At 36.2% G+C, this 23,137-nt stretch overlaps 1 protein-coding gene across 2 annotated transcripts in view; it reads left to right on the plus strand.

Moving 5' to 3' along the window:
- Positions 1-22,894, plus strand: part of CYP20A1 (cytochrome P450 family 20 subfamily A member 1) — a 72,000-nt gene extending 49,106 nt beyond the window's left edge. For both annotated transcript variants that reach the window (XM_081242113.1, XM_081242114.1), the window contains 2 exons: positions 12,449-12,538; positions 12,688-22,894. In XM_081242113.1, the coding sequence (XP_081098239.1) occupies positions 12,449-12,538; positions 12,688-12,838 (241 nt within the window). In that variant the 3' untranslated portion in view covers positions 12,839-22,894. The remainder of the gene's footprint in view (positions 1-12,448; positions 12,539-12,687) is intronic.
- The last annotated feature ends 243 nt before the right edge of the window (positions 22,895-23,137 follow it).

Below are 23,137 nucleotides of genomic sequence, written 5' to 3' on the forward strand. Positions count from 1 at the left end.
TTTAATTGTTCTAATAGGTATGTGGTGATATTGCATTGTGGTTTTTATAAATTTTTTTTGAGTGAGTAGCTGACATTACCTTATTCTCCCTATAGAAAAATGTCTAGATATGATTTATTTACAGAAATAAATGCATGGAAATACATTATTACTGTTATTGTATTGGCAGTATCTCAGAGGAAGAAACCCTGGGTCAAATTCTATGAATTAAATGGATCATAATATAAATATTACTCTATACCAAATAATGAAATATTATCAACTTTAAAAAACCAGACTGAAATAGAATTCTCAACTGAAAAGAATGAAGACATGACTTCCCTGGTGGCACAGTGGTTAAGAATCCGCCTGCCAATGCAGGGGACATGGGTTCGATCCCTGGTCCAGGAAGATCCCACATGCCATGGAGCAACTAAGCCTGTGTGCCACAACAACTGAGCCTGTGCTCTAGAGCTCATGAGCCACAACTACTGAAGCCACGTGCTGCAACTACTGAAGCCTGCATGCCTACAGCCCATGCTCCGCAACAAGAGAAGCCACTGCAATGGGAAGCCCACACACTGCAACGGAGAGTAGCTGCCACTCGCTGCAAGTAGAGAAAGCCCGCGTGCAGCAATGAAGACCCAATGCAGCCAAAAATAAATAAATAAAATTAAAAAAAAAAAAAAGAATGAAGACGAACATTCAAAACCTCAGTATGGACTGGGACCAAGATAGTGACATAGCAGGCTTCTGAATTTCCTTCCTCACACAGATGCATTGAATGTACAGCTACACATGGAGCAATACCCTCTGAGAAAAATCCAGGAGCTAGCTGAGTGACTCCTACACATTGAGCAAATGAGAAAATACCCACATTGAAACAGGTAGGAAAGACTGAGACACATTCTTGCCATAAACCCCACCCCCAGCCCAGTGCCATACAGTCAGGAGGGAACCCCCAAGTCCCAGCTTCTCCCTGAGGATTGAAGGCTTTGGACCACACATTTAGTGCCCTGGCTTTAAAGACTCCCACCTGAGGAGTGGGCTCCTAAAACATCTACCTCCGAAAGCCATCTGGGCTTGCATTCATGAGTCCCACAGGACTGTAGCAAACAAAGAAGCAGTTCTTAATGGGAGCATAGCGTGAGCACAAGCATGCATCATGGCTGTCCCCAGAGGGCTCAGCATAGAGGGAACAGGAAAAAATGCCTGTCTCCCAGTCTTTCTCTGAAGGAGGTTGACTACATACTTTACAAGCTGCTGCCTGAAGGTCTAGCTTCTAATTGGCGTCTGGGTATACTGGCTGTGATCCTCCCCGGAGCCTGGGGGAGTCAGTGGACACACCCCCAACCTTCTACTTCTGGTTCACTCCAACAATAAAACCAAGTCGCCAGCATCTTCCTTGCACAGACATCTAGTGTCCCAAATTTTATGGCTGCCATGCGAGGGAGGGATATGCCCTAAATCTCATAGCTCTGATAGCTAGTACATCTTGCATTCATAAGTCCTACGGGACTATAGCAAACAAAGAAGCATATGTTAATGGGCATGGAGGTATTTGTGGTTAGCCCCCACCTTTCAGTGCAGAGGGAGCAAGCAAAAATGCGCATCTCCCAGTCTTTCTCTGGAAGGAGTTTGACTACATACCTCACAAGCTGTTGGCTGAGGGTCTGGCTTCTAATTACCACCATCTAGGTGTTGACTGTGATCTTCCGGACCCCAGAAGAGCTGATGGGTACTTTCCTCACCTTCTCCCCCCAACTTTACTCCAACAGTAAATCCAGCTTGCAAGTATCTCCCAGGAAGGAGCTTGTCCACACATCTAGCAGTCCAGCTTTTATATCTGCCACCCAAGGGACAGGCCTCCATCACCCAGCTGTGATAGCTTATGGGACTTGCATTTACAAGTTCCACAAGATTATAGTAAAGAAACAAACAGTTTTTAAATGGGGGCAGGAACACCCCCTGTGGCTATACATCCAGGCTCAGCACAGAGGGAGCAGATAAAAACGTCCATCTCCCAGTTACTCCTTGGAAGCAGTTTGACTACATACATACATCCTTACCTGTTGCCTGGCAGTCCATCTTCTTATCAGCCTGTGTATAGGTGCTGACTGTGATCCTCTCCTTTTGGACACTGACAGGTCATGACATACCCTCAACTACTGGGAGCAACTGTGAACAAAGACAGCAGGTTGGACAATCACAGACGTTTAAGAGGCAACCAGGAAGTCAGGCTAGGCTAATTAATGAGCTTCATCTCCTACACAAGACTGTGACAGAAGTCTATTTTACTAGATAAAATAGTCTGCTGTAAAGTGACGACACTGGAGGAAGACTGGAACAGCCATTGCTGGCTTTCCGTGAAAAGCCATATGCCAAGGAATGTGGGCAAACATAGGAAGCTGGAACACACAAGGAAATGATTTCTACTCTAGAATCTCCAGAAAGAAGTGCAGCCCTGCTGACACCTTCATATTAGCCCGAGTGAAGAAGGAGCCCCCCAGGAAGGAATTCTGGAAGATATGCCCTTGGATCCTGACAGTGAAGCTTATGAAATGCCTTCTGAGGAACAATACCAGGACTACGAACCTTAAACCTAAGAAAAATCTTTGCTTCCAGTTTCCTGAGATCTGCCGACAGATGTTCCATCCTGTACAACTGCTCAGTTCCAACGTGCCCCAGTAATGACATTTTCTCAAAGTTTTCACAGTGCATTATAAAGTAAAAGAATGTTTTATCTGATATAAAGAAACCAACACAAAGAGTCATGGAAAATGTAGAAACAGGGGACTATGTTCCAAACAAAGAGCAAGATAAATTTCCAGAAACTGGTCTTAATGAAATGGAGATAAATGATGTAACTAATAAAAGAATTCAATATAATGGTCATAAAGATTGCTCACGAAGGTCAGGAGAGCAATGCATGAACAAAATGATAATTTCAGTGAAGAGATAGAAAATATAAAAATGTACCAAACAGAAATCGCAGAGCTTAAGAATACAGTAACTGAGTTGAAAAATTCATTACAGTGGGCTTCTCTGGTGGCGCAGTGGTTGAGAGTCCGCCTGCCGATGCAGGGGACACGGGTTCATGCCCCGGTCTGGGAAGATTCCACATGCCGCGGAGCAGCTGGGCCCGCAAGCCATGGCCGCTGAGCCTGCGCATCCGGAGCCTGTGCTCTGCAACGGGAGAGGCCACAACAGTGAGAGGCACACATACGGCAAAAAAAAAAAAAAAAAAAAAATTCATTACAGGGGTTTAACAGCAGATTAGATGAAGCGGAAGACAGGATCAGCAGATTTAAAGGCAGAGCAGTGGAATTCATCAGAGGAGCAAAAAGAAAAACGAAGAGTGAAGATAGCTTAAGGGACTTATGGGATATCATCAGGTAGTCCAATATACACATTATAGTTGTCCAAGAAGGAGAAGAGAGAGAGAAAGGGACAAAGAAAGTATATTCAAAGAAATAATGGCTGAAAACTTCCCTACCTGGTTAAAGAAACAGACATCCAGATCCAGGAAGGCTGAAGAGTACCAAAAAAGATGAATCTAAAGAGAGACACACTGACACACATCATAATTAAATTGTCAGAAGTTAAAGACAAAGAGGGAATTTTAAAAGAAGCAAGAGAAAAGCAACATGTTATATACAAGGGAACCCACATAAGATACTCAGCAGATTTTTCAACAGAAGCCTTGCAGGCCAGAAGGGAGTGGGCTGATATATTCAGAGTGCTGAAAGAAAAAAATTGCCAATCAAGAATACACTACCTGGCAAAATTGTCCTTCAGAATTGAAGGAGAGGTAAAGAGTCTCCTAGACAAACAAAAGCTGAAATGTTAAAGGGAGTTATTCAAGCTCAAATGAAAGGATGCTAATTAGTAACATGAAAACATATAAAAGTATAAAATTCATTGGTAAAGGTAAATATATAGTTAATATGAATACTCAAATATTGTAATGGTGGTGGGTAAATCACTTATAACTGTAGTATAAAGGTTAAAATACAAAAGTGTTTAAAACTGCAATAATTTATTAATGATACACAGTATAAAAAGATGTAAAATGTGACATTAGAAACATAAAATATTGGGAGGAAATGTGGAGCTTTTCAATGCATTTGAAATTAAGTTGTTATCAGATTAAAATAGACAGTTATAACCATAATATATTTTATGTAATCATCCTTGTAACCACAAAGCAAAACCTATAGTAAATATACAGTGTATATAAAGAGAAAGGACTCAAAGCATCCCACTGTAGAAAATCATGAAATCACAAAGGAAGAAAGGAACAAAGGAACTACAAAACTGCTGGAAAACAGTTCACCAAATGGCATTAGAACATCCATACCTATGAATAGTTTCTTTAAACATAAATGGACTAAATTTTCCAATCAAAATACATAGGGTGACCAAATGGATAAAATAACAAGACGCAACTATATGCTGCCTATAAGAGAGTCTTTTCAGCTATAAAGACACACAGACTGAAAGTGAAGGGATGGAAAAAGTTATTCTGTCCATATGGAAACCAAAATAAAGCAGTGCTAGCTATACTTAATTCAGACAAAATAGATGTTAAGCCATAAACTGTAACAAGAAACAAAGAAGATCATTATATAATGATAAAGGGGTCAGTTCATCAAGAGGATATAACACTTGTACATATTTATGCACCCAACTTGGAGCACCTAAATAAAGCACATATTAATAGATCTGAATGGAGAAATAGTAATAAAATAATAGAAAAGGACTTCAGTACCCATTTTCAACAGTGGATATATCACCTAGACAGAAAATCAATAAGGAAACCACAGACTTAAACTACATGTAGACCAGATGGAACTAACAGACATATTTAGGACATCCTATCCAACAGCAGCAGAATACTCATTCTTCTCATGTGCACATGGAACATTCTACGGGATATATCATATGTTAGGCCACAAAACAAATCTTAAATTTAAGAAATTTGAAATCATATCAAAGATCTTTCTGACCACAAAGGGGAAGAAAGCAGTAAGAATCTCACTGAAAAACAGCTGTAAGTATAATGTGTATTTCCATAGAATTTCATTTAACTAATATTTTTATGTAGTTAAATTTGCTTATAGTGGTTTATTATAGTTAAACTGCATACTTACTTGCAAAGTACAGTAGCTTATAATGAACTCTTAAATATCTTGTTGATGTCTTCATAGACCTCATTTTCTTAGACAACGTACAAATAGATAAGTTGCTAATATTAAGAATGTGTCAGGCTTGTAAACCTAACTTTTTTTTTTTTTTTTTGCGGTATGCGGGCCTCTCACTGTCACGGCCTCTCCCATTGCGGAGCACAGGCTCCGGACGCACAGGCTCAGCGGCCATGGCTCACGGGCCCAGCCGCTCCGCGGCATGTGGGATCTTCCCGGACCGGGGCACGAACCCGTGTCCCCTGCATCGGCAGGCGGACTCTCAACCACTGCGCCACCAGGGAAGCCCTAAACCTAACTTTTAAAATGCCAGATTCTGTTTTGATTAAACGTTTCAAAATCCTGGGTGGGAGTAATTGAGTTTTTTGTTGGATTAAAAAAAATGGAGATTAAACAATCTACTGAATATGCTTCTGAATAACCAATGGGTCAAAGAAGAAATAACCAATGGGAATCAGAAAATATCTTGAGACAAATGAAAAAGAAAACATGGTATAACAAGACCTATGGTATGTAGCAAAAGCAGTTCTAAGAGGGGAGATTATAGCAATAAACACCTACATTAAGAAAAAAGAAAAATATCTAATAAACAGCCTAACTTTACACCTCAAGGAATTAGAAAAAAAAAGTCCAAAATTAGTAAAAGAAAATAAAAATCAGAGTGGAAACAAATGAAATAGAAACTAGAGAGACAATAGAAAAGATCAGTGCAACTAAGAGCTGTTTTTTTGAAAAGGTAAAAAAAATTTACAAATATTTAGCTAGACTTAATAAGAAAAAACAAGGGAAGGCTCAAATAAATAAAATTATAAATGATAGAGGAGACATTACAACCGAGAACATAAATACTAAGGATCGTAAGAAATTACTATGAGTAATCATATGCCAACAAATTAGATAACCTAGAAGAAATGGGTATATTCCTAGATACATAAAACCTACCAAGAAGACTGAATCATGAAAAAGTAGAAAATCTCAACAGACCAGTTATTAGTAAGGAGATTGAGTCAGTAGTCAAAAACCTCTCAACAGAGAAAAGTCCAAGACCAGATAGCTTCCTTGGTAAATTCTACCAAACACTTCCAGAAGAATTAATGCCAATCCTTTTTAAACTCCTCCCAAAAATAGAAAAGAAGGGAACATTTCGAAATTCATTTTATGAGGCCTGTATTACCCTTGACGGAAGTCAGAAAAGGACACTACAAGAAACTATGGGCCAATATCCATAATAAACATATATGGAAAACATCTTAACAAAATATTTGCAAACCAAAATCAGTAGTACATTAAAAGAATTATTATACACCATGATTAAGTGGGTTTTACTCCTGGGGTAAATCTAGGATGGATGGTTCAACATATGCAGATCAATCAATGTGATATATGACATTAACGAAATGAAGGATAAAAACTGTATGATCATCTCCGTAGATACAGAAAAAACTTTTGCCAAAATTAAATATCTTTTCATGATAAAAACTCAACAAATTAGGTATAGAAGGAATGTGCTTCAACATAATAAAAGCCATATATGACATGCCTATAGCCAATGGCATACTCAAGGGTGAAATGATGAAAGGTCTTCCTCTAAGATCAGGAACAAGACAAGGATACCCACTCTCACCACTTTCATTCAACATGATATTAGAAGTCCTAGCCAGAGCAATTAGGAAAGAAAAGGAAATAAAATCAGAAAGGTAGAAGTAAAATTGCCTCTACTTGGAGATGACATGATATTATACATAGATAACCTTAAAGATTCCACCAAAAACTGTTAGAATTAATAAATGAATTCAGTAAATTTTCATGATTCAAAACCAATATTAAAAAGTCAGTTGCTTTTCTACACACTGACAACACATTATCAGAAAGAGAAGTTAAGACAACAGTCCCATTTTCAATAGCATCAAAAATAGTAAAATACTTAGGATTAAATTCAGTCAAATAGATGAAAGATCTGTACTCTGAAAACTAAAATATTGACGAAAGTAATAGAAGAAGACCCAAGTAAATGGAAAGATAATCTGTGTTCATGGATTGAAAGAATTAATATTGTTAAAATGTCCCTACTAGACAAAGCAATTTACAGATTCAGTACAATCCCTGTCCAAATCCCAATGTCAATTTTTATAGAATAAAAAATCCTTAAATTCACAGAACCACTAAAGACCCAGAATAGCTAAAGCAATCTTGAGAAAAAAGAACAAAGCTGGAGGCATCACACTTCGTGATTTCAAACTGTGTTACAAAGCTTTAGTAACCAAAACAACATGGTAGTGCCCTAAAAACAGAGATGTAGATCAGAAAAATATAGATACATAGATGGAGAGCCCAGAAATAAACCTGTGCATATGCTGTCAACTAATTTCCAACAGAGGAGGCAAGAATACGCAATGGAGAAAGGTTTAGTCTCTTCAATAACTGGTGCTCAGAAAACTGGATATCCATATGCAAAAGAATGAAACTGGATCCCTATCTTACAGCATGCACAGAAATCAATTCAAAATGGAATAAGACTTGAATGTAAGACCTGAAACCCTAAAACTCCTAGAAGAAAACATAGTGCTAAGGTCCTTAACACAGGTCTTGGTAGTGATTTATTTGGATTTGACACCAAAAGCAAAGGCAACAAAAGTCAAACTAATCAAATGGGACTAAACTAAAGAGCTTCTGCACAGCAGAGGAAACCACCAACTAAATGAAATGGCAACCTATGGAATGGGAGAAAATATTTGCAAAGCAAATATCTGATATGGAGTTAATACCCAAAATATATAAGGAACTCCTACAACTCAATAGCAAAAAAGAAACAACCCAATTAAAAAATGGGCAAAAGGGAAATTCCCTGGTGGTCCAGTGGTTAGGACTCTGCACCTACACTGCTGAGGGTGCGGGTTCAGTCCCTGGTCAGGGAACTAAGATCCCACAAGACACGCATGGTGGACAAAAGAAAAAAAAATGGGCAAAGAACCTGAATAGACTTTTTTTTTCCTTCGAAGAAGACATAGAAACGTCCAACAGGTACATGAAAAGGTGCTCAATACCACTAATCAGATAAATACATATCAAAATTGCAATGAGAGATCACCTTATACCTGTTAGGATGTATGTTATCAAATAGACAAGAAATAACAAATGTTGGAAAGGATATGGATAAAAATAGAACCCTTGTACACTGTTGGTGTGAATGTAAATGGGTACAGCCACTGTGAAAAATAGTATGGAATTTCTCAACAAATTAAAAATAGAACTACCATGTGATCCAGCAGTGCTACTTCTGAGTATATATCCAAAGGAGACAAAATGATTTCTTAAAGAGATATCTGAACTCCCATGTTTATTGTAGCATTATTCACAAGTATGGAAGCAACCTAAGTGTGTCTGTCAATGGGTGGATGGATAAAGAAGATGTAGTGTATATATACATACAATAGAGTATTATTCAGCCTCACAAAAGAGGGAAATCCTGTTATTTGCACAACATGGATGAACCTGGAGGGCATTATGTTAAGTGAAATGAGCCAGACAGAGACAGACAAATAGTGCATGATATCACTTACATATGGAATCTGAAAAAACAAAAAACCCAAAAAACTTCCAACATAGAAACAGAGAGTAGAATAGTTGTTGCCAGGAGCTGGAGTGGTGGGGGGTGAGGAGTAGGGAGCAGTTGACAAATGGGTACAGACTTTCAGTTATAAGGTGAAAAAGGTCTGAGGATCTAACTAATGTATGACATGGTGATTATGGTTGATAATACCATATTGTATATTTGAAATTTGGTAAGAGAGTAGAAATTAAGTATTATTATCACACAAACACAAAATGGTAACAACATGTAATGTGATGGTTGTGCTAATTAACTTGAGGGTGGGAATCCTTTTGTAATGTGTATGCTTATCAAATCATCATATTGTACACTTTAAATATATTACAGTTTTGCAGTTATAAATCAATAAAGCTGAAAAACTTTAGGTTAAAAAATCCTTCAGCATTTGAGGCCAAATTATCTGTTTTTCATTTTAATTTTATTTTTAATCCTTAAAATTGTGAGGTATTTCATAAAATAGTTGGATGTCTGTATGTCTTCTTTGGAGAAATGTCTATTTAAATCTGCCCATTTTTTGATTGGGTTGTTTCTTTTTTTGATATTGAGCTGCATGAGCTGTTTGTATATTTTGGAGATTAATCCCTTGTTGGTCACATCATTGGCAAATATTTTCTTCCATTCTGTGGGTTGTCTTTTCGTTTTGTTTATGGTTTCCTTTTTTCTGCAAAAGCTTTTAAGTTTAATTAAGTCCCATTTGTTAGTTTTTGTTTTTATTTTCATTACTCTAGGAGGTGGAGCCAAAAAGATATTGCTGTGATTTATATCAAGGAGTGTTCTGCCTATGTTTTCCTCTAAGAGTTTTATGGTAGGTATCTGGTCTTACATTTAGGTCTTTAATCCATTTTGAATTTATTTTTGTGTATGGTGGTAGAGAAGGTTTTAATTTCATTCTTTTAAATGTAGTTGTCCAGTTTTCCCAGCACCACTTGTTGAAGAGACTGTCTCTTCTCCATTGTATATTCTTGCCTCCTTTGTCATAGATTAGTTGACCATAGGTGCTCAGGTTTATTTCCGGGCTTTCTATCCTGTTCCATTGCTCTCCAGGTCTGTCTTTGTGCCAGTACCATACTGTTTTGCTTACTGTAGCTTTATAGTCGGAGGTCAGGGAGCCTGATTCCGCCAGCTCCATTTTTCTTTCTCAAGATCACTTTGGCTATTTGGGGTCTTTTGTGTTTCCATACAAATTAAAAATTTTTTTGTTCTGTATCTGCAAAAAATGCCATTGGTAATTTGATAGGGATTGCATTGAATCTGTAGATTACTTGTGTAGTATAATCATTTTGACAATATTGATTCTTTCAGTCCAAGAATGTGGTATATCCATCTGTTTGTGTCATCTTCAATTTCTTTCATCAGCATCTTATAGTCTTTGGAGTACAGGTCTTTTGCCTCCTTAGGTAGGTTTATTCCAAGGTATTTAATTCTTTTTGATGCAATGGTAAATGGAGTTGTTTACTTAATTTCTCTTTCTGATCTTCCATTGTTAGTGACTAAGATGACTAAAAAGCACTTGAAAATATGCTCAACATAGCTAATTATTAGAGAAATGCAAATCAAAACTACAATGAGGTATTACCTCACACCGGTCAGAATGGCCATCATCAAAAAGTCTCCAAACAGTAAATGCTGGAGAAGGTGTGGAGAGAAAGGAACCTTCCCACACTGTTGATGGGAATGTAAATTAGTACAGCCACTATGAAGAACAGTATGGGGATTCCTTAAAACCTAAAAATAAGGTTGCCATATGATCCAGCAATCCCACTCCTGGGCGTATATCTGGAGAAAACCATAATTCGAAAAGATACATACACCCCAGTGTTCATTGTAGCACTGTTTACAATGGCCAAGACATGGAAGCAAGGTAAGTATCCCGCAACAGAGGAATGGTTAAAGAAGATGTGGTACATATATACAATGGAGTATTACTCAGCCATAAAAAAGCCTGAAATAATGCCATTTGCAGCAGCATGAAAGGACCTAGAGATTATCATACTAAATAAAGTAAGTCAGACAGAGAAAGATAAATATCATATGATGTCACTTATATGTGGAATCTAAAAGAGTGATACAAATGAACTTTTTTACAACACAGAAACAGACTCACAGACTTAGAAAACAAACTTAGGGTTACTAAAGGGGAAAGGTGCAGGATGGAGGGATAAACTAGGAGGTTGGGATTAACATATACAGACTACTATATGTAAAATAGATAATTAACAAGAACCTACTGTATAGCACGAGGAACTCTAATCAATATTCTGTAATAACCTATATGGGAAAGGATTCTAAAAAAAAATAGATATATGTGTATGTATAACTGAATCACTTTGCTGTACACTTGAATTGAACACAGCATTGTAAATCAACTGTACTCCATATAAAATAAAGATTAAAAAAAGTAGTTGAAAAATCAAGTTTGATTCCCTTTTAATCTGGAAACATAGGTATCTTCAAGTAAACATTTAGGGTCTCAATTTTACAAAAGGAAATGCTGATTAAATTTGATACAGGTTTTTTTATATGGACTGTAATGTAAATATAGTATATTCCAAAAGTGAAAGGTACTTTACACTTTTTAAAAAGGGCAATGAAAGCAGGATTCTTTTTCTTTTTTCTCAGAGTTTAGATCTTTTAAAAACACTTGTTTTTGAGGGGAGGGGAATTTTTATGCTCCTTGGTGGGTGGGTTGTTTTCATTTAATATATCCATTTCCTCATTGACTTTTTTTTTTAAACATCTTTATTAGAGTGTAATTGCTCCCATTGACTTTTTACAGAGTAAACTTCTGTACAATAAAAGATCCTTCTTAGCCTGTTCATTTCCCACACTTATTAATATGTCTGGGTCTCATGTAATTGATGAATAGAATTTTTAGTCTGGTGTCTCCAATCTTAAGAACTAAAATTTGACTTAAGAGGCAATGTAAAATGCCTCGCATATTGGTCCGATGGTCTCATGTGACATATTTTGAACACTCTTAAATGTAAATATTCATTATGTGATTTTGTATGATTTATCCTTAAATCTCATAAATGATGTAGTTGCATGTGACAGTTTCATTCCTCGATGGTTCTAGAGAAATGTATTTTGCATCTATTGTTTAGAAGTAGGGACTTCCCTGGTGGTGCAGTGGTTAAGAATCTGCCTGCCAGTGCAGGGGAAATGGGTTCGATCCCTGGTCCTGAAGATCCCACATGCCGCAGAGCAACTAAGCCTGTGCACCACAACTACTGAGCCTGCGCTCTAGAGCCCGCGAGCCACAACTACTGAGCCTACGTGCTGCCACTACTGAAGCCCATGCGCCTAGAGCCCGTGCTTCGCAACAAGAGAAGCCACCACGATGAGAAGCTTGCGCACCTCAGTGAAGAGTAGCCCTCGCTCACTGCAACTAGAGAAAGCCTGCTCGCAGCAACGAAGGCCCAGTGTAGCCCAAAAATAAATAAATAAATAAAATAGAAGTAATAAAGTAAGCAAAAAAAGATGTAATATATGTTCAATAGTTTGGGAACATAAAAGGTCAAATTTAACTACAATGTGACAGCAGTTTCTACCTTCAGTAGCTTTAAAACTTTATCACATACCCATGTTCTTATAGTGTAAATATGCACTATGCCAGTGGAGCTCTGTTGTGATCCGGCCCAAATCTTCTGTTTAGGTTTGATCCAGAGCGGTTTGATGATGAATCGGTAATGAAGACTTTCTCCTTGCTTGGATTCTCAGGCACACAGGAATGCCCAGAGCTGAGGTGAGATGATAGAGAAACGAAAAGGAAAGGAAAGATGCTAGACTTTGTACTTATAATTTTGTTTATCACTGTTGATGAGAATGAACAATCTATATAGTTAAAGTACAGTTGTTAATTTTTAGTAACCTGTTGACTTTCTTCCTGACTAGGTTTGCATATATGGTGGCCACAGTACTTTTGAGTGTACTGGTGAGGAGACTGCACCTACTTTCTGTGGAGGGACAAGTTATTGAAACTAAGTATGAACTGGTAACATCATCCAAGGAGGAAGCTTGGATCACTGTCTCAAAGAGATATTAAAATTGTATACACTTAACTTTGTTGAGGGAAATGACCATTTAGAAAATATGTATTGAATCCTTTTATAAGGCAAGCATCATTGTATAATATAAACACTTATTAGTACTTCATCATGTAAATTTGAATTTTTGTATATCAGAGTTTCTTAATGCATCGTATACTTTTATACTTATTGCATCAATATAGTGATAATTTTAATGGGAGGACTTCTACTTTTAACTTTCGTTTTATCAGTTTCTATGTCATTGTTTTCATATTCTTAGCGTTAGTTTGATCTCTAAAATTAATATACTTGAAGAGAAATTATTTTTCACAATAATGTTTTTTAAATATTCATAAAAGAGAAAAATAACTCATTTTCACGCTTTCAGTAAATCCTCTTAAAGGGGACTTTACATAAAAAGGAAAAGAAAAAAAGGACTTTATATAATTTTATTTATTGGATTAATATTTTTATTTTCTGAGTATAAATTAGTTTGTGTTTAATCATTGTTATTAGGTTTGAGTAATTCAGTAAATAACATACCTTGTATTTGCTTGTATGCCTTCCCAGACAGCAGTGTTTATTTTATGACTTGTACATTGCTCATCATTTTGAACAGTTCTGAATCATTTGGAAAATAATACAGTTAGTTCTGAATGTGTTTTGAAGTGGTGTCCTTCCTAAGTAGCAAACTAAGAGTGAGGCTTGTCTGTCCTTTTTTTTGCTGGGAATTGTAGTAACACTATATTACTCCACTAATCATCATTTGTGGAAAAAAAAATTCCTGAATTTATTTATTATTATGTCATATCCTAAACATAAGAAATGAGAGAGCATTAACTAAAAACTAAAACCAAATTTAAAAGAAAGAAAACAAAGATGGGTCGAAAATATTTGCAAAATATATGACAGAAAGGGATAATATCCATATTACATATAAAGAGGTCATACAGATTGTTAAGAAAACATACAATAGATAAATGGACAAAACAGCTTTTATAAGGGGAAACAGCTAATAAACTTTTAGAAAAATGGTCAGTCTAACGAGTAAGCAAAGAAATATTGGGGCTTTTTCAAAAATAAGTATCTTTCAAATTTATATTTTAGTACTGGTAAGTTTTATATTTAATGCTTTTTTATTGACAGCATTGTATTTTAGTTTGCTTTCTTTGGTTACATTGTTCTTGAAGAATTCTTTTTTTAAAATATGTTTTTTTAAAGATAAAAGGAGATATGAAGGAAATATGCAAGTGCTGATAGAGAGGAAAGGAAGAATAGTGATAAATGTTTGCAAATGGGCTTATTTTTGACACTGCTGAATTTCTCTTGTAATTTTAGTTTCAAGAATGTACCCGTTATTAATTGAGTTATTTTATGTTGTGTTTATGGTTATATAGCTAACATTTTAGACCTAGTAATAAGTAGTTAAACATAGAAACTAAGTAACTAGATGCAGCCTTTATTTCTGACAAAAGCATTTAATTTATGGAATAATTTAAATTCTGAAACTTTAAGTGAAATGTATTCTTAGTTCCTAGCATCATGTTTCTACAAAGGCATGTTGTTACATTTATTCCCTGTTGCCTATCATATTCTATGGTTTTGCATATAAAGAGCATCTTCCTTTGTTATCCAGGTACCTTAATTGGTTTGGAAACTGGCACTGGAAGGTTAGAGTAGCCAGTTGATATGTAAACCAAGTGTCAGTAAAATCAGATGAGATCAGCAGAATTTTAAAGCAAGTGCGACCTGATCAGCCATGATCAAGGCAAAAACAGGGTAACTGACCCAGAGTCAGGGTGTTGGCATGTTGCCAATAAGTGAGACAATGTATAATAATGATGGAATTGAGGAAAATGGAGCATAGAAGAATCGGGTAAATAAGCATATTTTATCCAGAGTTACATAAAGAACTTGAAACATTAAAAATAAGTCATTTTTCTAGAGGATTTTTAAAAAATAAAAATTACTGTTAATCATATGTAAAATAAGTTATCCATTCACTGCTGTTCTTACGTGGCCCTTTGTATTTGTCAAATGACCTAAATTTTAGTAGCCTCAGTGTTACGGATGGCTCGTAGCATGGCTCTAGCAGGACTCTTAAATGTTATAGCTTTTTGGCTTTTTAAAAACTATTTCTTCACTGATTTTGATCTACATTCTTTTTGATAGTTCAGAAGTTTATTGTTAAAAACATCAACACAACACATTTTTTATGGAATGAAAGGGCTCTTCCACACTTTGTGCTAATAAAATTTAAAACAGAATTAATTCTGTGCATATGTTTGGGAAAAATGAAAAACTCATATGCTGTTTGGCCCACAAATGTGCAGTTTCATTTTTTTATATAAATAGATTCTATCTTATTTATAGACTCAATATCAAAATTTAGTTGTTTTCTTTATATTAAAATAGTTTGTATTTTAAAGACAAAATGCTCTATTTTTTATTAGAAAATTATATGGGTTTATTGTAGAAAAATCTAGGAAACATAGAAGCACAAAAATAGGAAACTCCATCACCACTATTTGAACTTAACCAGTGTTAAGCTTCTGAGGTGGATCCTTCTACATTTTAATCCACATGTAATTTTTACAGACATATTATACACAATGTTCTCTTCATTTAATATGTTATGAACCAGTAGTGTTTTCCACAGCTGGAACATTACTATTCTTCTCACTCAGAATGTAGGCACAGACTTGTCAATCTTTTTCTCTACCTCTTTCCCTTCTCAAATATTGTTATTCTTTTCAACTTTAAAAATTGCCTTACTTCTCCATCTATTCTATCAGAACAGTTATATATTAGTAGAACCAAGTTGCTAAAGTCATAGCATAATCTAGGTGTTACAATGAGCATTTAAGAAATGAAATTACTCCATTATCCTAAGAAAAATCTTCAATATAATTAAGTTCAAATTGGGATAGCATTTCATCTTTTAAGAGGACATTTTAAGAATCTTTGTTGTTTTTGGACTCTGGGGGAAACAGATTAAAATCCTTCCCTGAAGACATGTTTATTTTTTTCTCCAGACCCATAAAAAGTACTGTTACCCTTTATAAAATGTACCTTTTTTTCACATGTGGTTATGTTGACACATTGAAAACTGCTTAAAAAAACATAATTCTACTGAGTGTGTAAAAGTGAAGACATGGCCGGTAGAATCAAGGAGTCATTTAGTAGCTGTGAGAAGATAGCTGCGAGAGAAATGGACACTGTTTTCAAGGGTGGGTTTTTATATTGTCAACAAGTTGATGCTAACGACCTTGTTTTTCTTCTTAGCCAGTCCTATGCCTGTTTCCTAAGTTCCTAAGACCAATGATGAAGGTAGAAGGGGAGGAGTTGGGGGAAGGGAGGCAGTGACAACAAAGCAGTTGCTGTTATTGCAGAAGTCAGAAAATCAGCGTGGCCAAAAAGGCTCGATACTGTGTTGCTTTGAGCATTGTCAGTGATCTGCCCTGATAAAAGGGAGTGAGACTGAAACTTGCCGAAGTAGAACAGGGGACTGGAATGAGCATTTGTTACAAACCAAATTCTTTATATACCCATCTCATTTAGTCCTTAGAAAGTAATAGTAGGTAAGTACAGGTAGGACTAACTAAAATAGTTCTTCATTCCTGCTAGAAGAAATACTGTAAATAAAGACAGCAAATACTAGCTAAGAAACAGTAAAAGATCTAAACTTCAGATTATATTAATAGCTTCAGTGGGTTTTAGTGGGGTTTTGTTCTTATTTAAGAGAGAACCAAGCAATAGTTTCAAATGATGTATAGTTCATAATAGCTAAAGAAAATGATTAAAAGAATAATGTAACAGCAGTATTAAAAGAAATCTCAAAGGAAACTAAATACTGCCAACTCAACTGCCACTTGTACAACTGTTTAAATTTTTTCCTGTTCCCACATACATATATTTCTACCTATTGCAATCAGAACAATTTGGTCTACTTTTCATTTAATGCATTTCAGACATTTTCTTTTGTTACTTCAATTTTGTAAGGTCTTATTTTGGGGTGGGAGTAGACTTTTAAAATACAATAGAAATCAATTTCATGTTTGATTTATAGAATTTTATGACACTGAGTGAATGGATAATTGTAAAATTTGAGCTGGAAGCCATTTTGTAAAATATCCAGACAGTAAACAAAAGGCAGGAAATGACATTCCTTCTTCCAGTCGGCTTCCCATTCAGTCAGTTTACAGTTTGGTGGCTGTCCTTCTACAGATTGGGAATGGATCTTGTTATAGCATGGATAAACTGCCAGGAGCAAATAAGTCACAAATAGTCCTGTTTGGTAGTTTTTTTAAAAATCTACCTTTATATTCATCTAAAATGTTTGCATATTCTTGTTTTAATTTTTAACACATGATAGTAGAGAATGAAACTTACTTTGTAACTATATTATAGATAAAGTTGTAATGTGCCTGTCTCCAAAAAGGCAATCAGTAAATATTTTTGAATAAATGAATGAAATCTTCATTGAGGTTTTCTCTGCATATAGAATAAAGGAGATTATTGAAGTTACTTAATAGTTGAAAAAGATTTCCAGATAGCCAAACTACCTCTAATGGTAATAGCACTTTGTGATATGCTAAGTACCCCATTGCTGGAAGTATTTAAGAAGATGTTGTATGGACATCTTTCAGTGATGCCTGTATTAGGTGTGAACATAGGTTTATAATAGCCTATAGTTCTACAAAATATCAACCAAAATAGTTGGTAAGCAAGTAGTCCTTTGTTCCTTCTATATCTTATCACTAGATCATCATTAAAACTAGGAAATGTTTAAGGATCAGAGTTTTTTTTGTTAGGTTAGCAACAGCATTATTTCCCAAAGTGTGTCTCATGTTACCCTATCCTATGAGATACTCTGAGAAAGTTTCCTTGATCGTATTCATTCTCAGTTTATATACATATATTCTTTCTCAGAACGCATATTAATATATTGGAAGAGCTGAGAAGTTCTACTGTAAGGAAACCTAATTTAACTTGGTGTAACACTGAGTGTTCCAAATGTATTTGATGATGGTACCCCTTTTTCAAGTTATACCTATTATCCTGAAAAACCAGTGTTTCATGGAGATGTCGTGTTCAGTAGATCTATAGATGTCGTGTCCAAAATGATCCACAGACAAAAGGAGTCTAAAGGAACATCTGTCTTAGGTAGTTCTTTAACCTATGCATGGTCCAGAGATTCTCCAGACTAGGAGTGACCGTATTAGAACCAAGGCACCTGAATTCCATGTTCTCTCACTCCCTCACCTCCTCCTCTTTTCCCTGTCAGAGGACAGAGCCCTCTTACTCTCCTGACTCTCTCCGTCTCCTGACTTCCATTTCTGTCCAAAGAAATGTGACCCATTTAGTTAGGCAACACTTTTTTATTGGTCACTTAATGTGTGTCAGATCTTATTCCAGACGCTGGGGATATAGCACTGAGCCAAACAGACATGGAATTTACTGTGTTCTCTCTCTTCTTCCCAGGAGGAAGAAGCCCAGTCTCATGTGCCAAAGCTTAACTTTCTAGCACTTGAGCTCTCTAGGTCCTGGGTTTGGAAGCAACTCAAGGACCCTTTAGGTTAGTGGCTGAAAGGGACAAAGGAAGGAACTTGTAGTTGACTACACGACAAAGAACAGAAGGCTTCAGTTACAGTCTGTAGAGGCAAAAGAAGCACAAGGAACCGTTGGGAGTGAAACCATTATTTTTGTTACTTTTAGTTTATGAGCAAGAGAATTAAACTACGTATCTTATCAAGGAAAACTGTCAACATTGATGCTGAATAGAAATACTGGAGATTGTTCAGAGCGAGAAGAAACAAAGCTAGGAATTGGTTTGACTAGGTTAAAGAGCAATATTGATTATAGTCATTTGTATGAATTGTTCAATTATACTGCAGCACTAGGTGTGTTCATCTTTCCTGATTTGTTGCTGTGTTGCAAGGTCAGCAGCTAATAGATAGTTGATTTTTAGAGCTTAAAAGGACCTTGTAGAGATTATATGGCATAGCCTGCTCACAATTTAAAATTTTAGAGGGGGAAATCTAGGGCCTCTGGGAGTAAAAGAGTAGCATTATTTGGCTTTCATTTTGGATTTTCTCATAGCCTTCCAAAGATAGGTGCTTAAGTCAATGCTGTTATTATATTCATAGGATTTTGTTAAGCTTCCAAGGAAGTGTAGATTCAAAGGGAATTGGAAAAAATTTGTTTAATATTCTTGATACAGAGCCTTTGAGGGAGATGCAAATGTGTTTTGAATGTTAAATTTACTTAGATTTAAAAATACATATCTTCAAGCGAAGTTGCCATGACAACCTTTCTTAATGTGTGTATAAAATTTATGTCTGTCTCTGAGGTTTTCATCTTTCTCAATACAGGGTTTAATCACAAGAATTGGGCACTGTGGTGTATTTCTATCTAGATGGTGCCCTGTGGGAATTATAATTTTGAAAAATGCAAATCAAGCATCAGAGCAGTTCTGTAGCGTGGTGATCCCACCTAGGTAAATGTCATCTTGTTCTCTCCATGATCAGAGATTGATCTGGCTTCAAACCCAAGATGAAATTCTGGATTGAAATAGAACCCTGAGTCTGTTCTGAGTTTCTGTTTTTTTCATATTTAGAGGATTTGTAGGAGGGCCCTAGGAGGTTTGGGAAATTTTGGACTAAATCTCTTGGATAGCTCCCAAACTGATCCAGTCTCCTTGGGATCATCTAAATCTAATCCATAGTATAGGTTGACTCAGAACCACAAGAGACAGCTCTACAATGGCCAGCCATGTGCACAGAGACACCCCAGAGACTCCTTCTGGCCTGAACTCCAATCCAGCAATCCTAGAGAGATACCATTAATCAGACCTCTTCACTTACTTTTACCTCACTTCATATACACTTGTCTGTCAGTCTCTCTTTTGCACGTCAGGGGCCAGGAGAAGAGTACTAGGATTTTGGACACCCAAAGTTTAGGAGGAAGGAATTCTCATCCTCAATTCTGGAAATATGAATTTATTAAGCAGTGGAATAAGGGGGTGGTCACTGGTACCTTCTGGTAACTATGACTTGAATTTGAGAACTCAACATGGCTGCCTGCGATTTTGAGATGCTTGCTAAAGAGCTATGTTTGTTTGTGTTTTATATTTTAGTTCCTCTGTGGTATAGTAAAAAATAAATTTTTTTTTGCAATTTAAGAACCCCTGAAGATAATTAATTAAATTGAGATTAGAAGTATGATCTACTAATGTGCTAGCTTTGAACTTACTTTAGTCTTAATAGACTTTGTAAAACTGTGTTACATTTAAGAGACTCCACGGATATGTTCTAATCCAATAGCCTTATAAAAGGGGGAAATGAAAGCTGAGAGAACTTATTTTATATGAGAATTTGCCCAGGCTAGCACATTTTTTTTTCCCCAAACTTGTTCAGAATGTGATTTCCTTTTGGTTTCATATTATTCTCTAAAGGATGAATTTAAAACCAAGGAAAGGCCCCCTAAGCAAAAAGAACTGCCTAAATTACTATACTATGCTATTGATAACTGGAAGAAATAGGATAATAGTCTCCTAAAAACAAACACTTGAAAAGAGGTATCCCATCTATGATGGGACATGCTATGATGTTTATAAAGGTTTGGGGGCTTATTTTTATTGTAAGAGGCACAATCAGGGCCAACTACATAATTTGTATGCCCAGTGCAAAATGAAAATATGGGGTCTTAGCTGGGGATGAAGTCAGTCTCCCCCCTTCCCACCGTTGGGTCTGCTCTTTTAACCTATGGTTGATGAGAGACCCCCTCCCCACTCCACCCCCAAGGGATTGAAGTCTCCATGCTGGGACAGTGTTGTTTACCTGGATCAGGGGTAGGCAGAGGAGCCCCGCCCATTACCTGGTGAACATGCTGTGGTGTGGCCAGCCCAAAGCAGAGATGACTTCTTCCTTGCCCTGTCTCAAGATGCTGCAGAGCAAACTGCTGGCTGGACTCCAGCCTTCCCCACACCTGCTCCCAGGCCCCTACTGGAGGGTGACGTGGCAGAAAGTGGGCCTCCCTCATCAACTCTCCTCCTAATGCAGTCTTACTGCTGCTATAGGTAGAAGGCAGCAGTGGTAATGGGCAGGGATGGTTAGAGGGAGGCCAGGCAGGGTGCAGGGCACCGGGGAGCGGGAAGCTGGCTGGTAACTGAGAACATGTCTAGGGAGGCAGGGAAGTAAACTCTAAGCCCTGGGCATATACTCCAGGGTCCCATTGGACTTCACTTACAAAATACAAATTCACAAATAAAATTTGAGAATTTCACTGCAGTGCCTTCAAAGTGTTATACCCCAACATAGGGTCCTTCTGAGGTGTGGGCTTCTGTGGGGCTGCACCGGTTGCAGCCCATGAAGCTAGCCCTGGACACATCTGACCTTACACAGCATGGTGCTGTGACTCAGTGGTTTTTGAGGGCTGTGCCTCCTGGTTGTATGCTAATTGTCCTTGCAAATACCCATAAATGTCTTTTTCATGATTTATCATCAAGCGATTTAAAACTCTCTAGGATGTCTTAAAACTATTTACCAAATAGGCAACAAATAGATGCCAAACTTAAAAGCAATTTCATAATACAGATTTTTATTAAAGTTGCAAAAATGATACAGTACACTATAAGTCTCTTATCTGAAGCCCCATTTCACTGATGGAGCTCTTTCCTGTATTTTAATAATTGCCAAACATTTTCTGCTGGAAGGTAAAATGGGATTTTTCCCTGAAATATCATTATAAAACCTATGAAATATTTCAGTGATATGAGTCATTCACTTATTCATTTGGTTGGACATCTAGATAATAGAAATATGTGAGAAATATATTGTTAATTCCTGTGGAGGAGGAAGGAAGAAATCCTACTGATGTATTTTAAGTGTAGTTAAATTCAGTATTCCTTGCCATTTTAAAATACCAGAGTTATTCTCTTCTCCTTTCTTTCCAAGAGGCTACATAAAATTACTTTGACAAGGAAAACCATGAGTCACTTTTTTTGCTGTTAACCTCTTCTACATTCCATTTCATGAACATAGCAATCGGTGGTCAATGATATTCTTAGCAACCTTGTACTGTATAAGTGAGACTTACTAATACCATGATGTTTAGTTAGCAGTTTTGTCAAAGTATAACCTCTTTCTTTGCAGTATTACTGAAACTGATAAGAAACAGATTGTTACAAAAAAAAGTTAGCAGCTTTGAAAATCATACATGCTGCAGTGAATATTCAGCATACAGGTTCTAATGGTATTAAAGCATAATGAGAAAAACTGGTATATTTCAAACTCTTAGCAATTCATGTTATTAAGTGAAGGTCAATATAGTTGTCAGTAATAAAAACCTCGTTAGTACATTTTGAGGCTTGACGCTCTATAAAACCTTTAACATAATTTAAGACAAAGTGTGAACAAAAGTAGCTAATTTTAGAAATCCAGTTTTTGTGAACTGGTGATCTGTCTGCTGTGGGAAAGGATGATCTGTTTTATGCTTTAGCTCTGAAATTCACTGTTTTTGTGGGGTAGGGATATGTAAAACCAATTTTAGTAGAAACTTAAAGAATTGAGGACTTTTTATTCTTCAAAACCATATGCCTTTCAAGATAAATTATCTACCCCATTGGTTATGTCTATACACAGAGATAATGTTGTCATGAAGAATTTCAGGTTTATATTGTCCACTCATGGTTTGATGGAAAAACTTTTTTCCTCTTTTCACTTTTCACAGGAAAGGGAGCTATTTTGTTGTCTCTTACAGGAAACTATTATAGATTCTAAATATTTAAATATAATCCTTCCAGGTTGTATCTTGGGTATATGTTATTTTCTCTCCTTTCAAGAGTAATTTCTTCTTGAAAAATGCTTTTTATTGGGTGTTGGTTAGTATGAGGGGATTATTGCTGATTTTGTTAGATGTGCAACAATATCGTGGTTATGTGGCAAAATATCCTTGTTTTTTAGAGATATATAATAAAGTCGGGGTTAAATGTCATGATTATTGTAATTTTCTTTAAAATTCTGTATCATAAGAATAATATAAGGTAAAATAGAAGCCATTGTTAATTGTTACATCTAATCTGGATGTTTGTGTATTCATTACACCATTTCCATACTGTATGTTTGTAATTTCCATAATAGATTAAAAAATGACTTTCAATGAAAATGAAAAAAATATGTATGAGACTTGTGGACTCCTGACTTCCTGAAAATGGGAGGGGATTTTTTTTTTTCTTACAGACTAATTTTGGAGGATTCTTTGTATTCTTTCCAGTCATTTTTAACTTATTTCTTAAAATGTGTATTCATATAGCT

This window comes from Mesoplodon bidens (assembly GCF_964165515.1).
Source record: "Mesoplodon bidens genome assembly, chromosome: 8".
Taxonomy (NCBI): Eukaryota; Metazoa; Chordata; class Mammalia; order Artiodactyla; family Ziphiidae; genus Mesoplodon; species Mesoplodon bidens.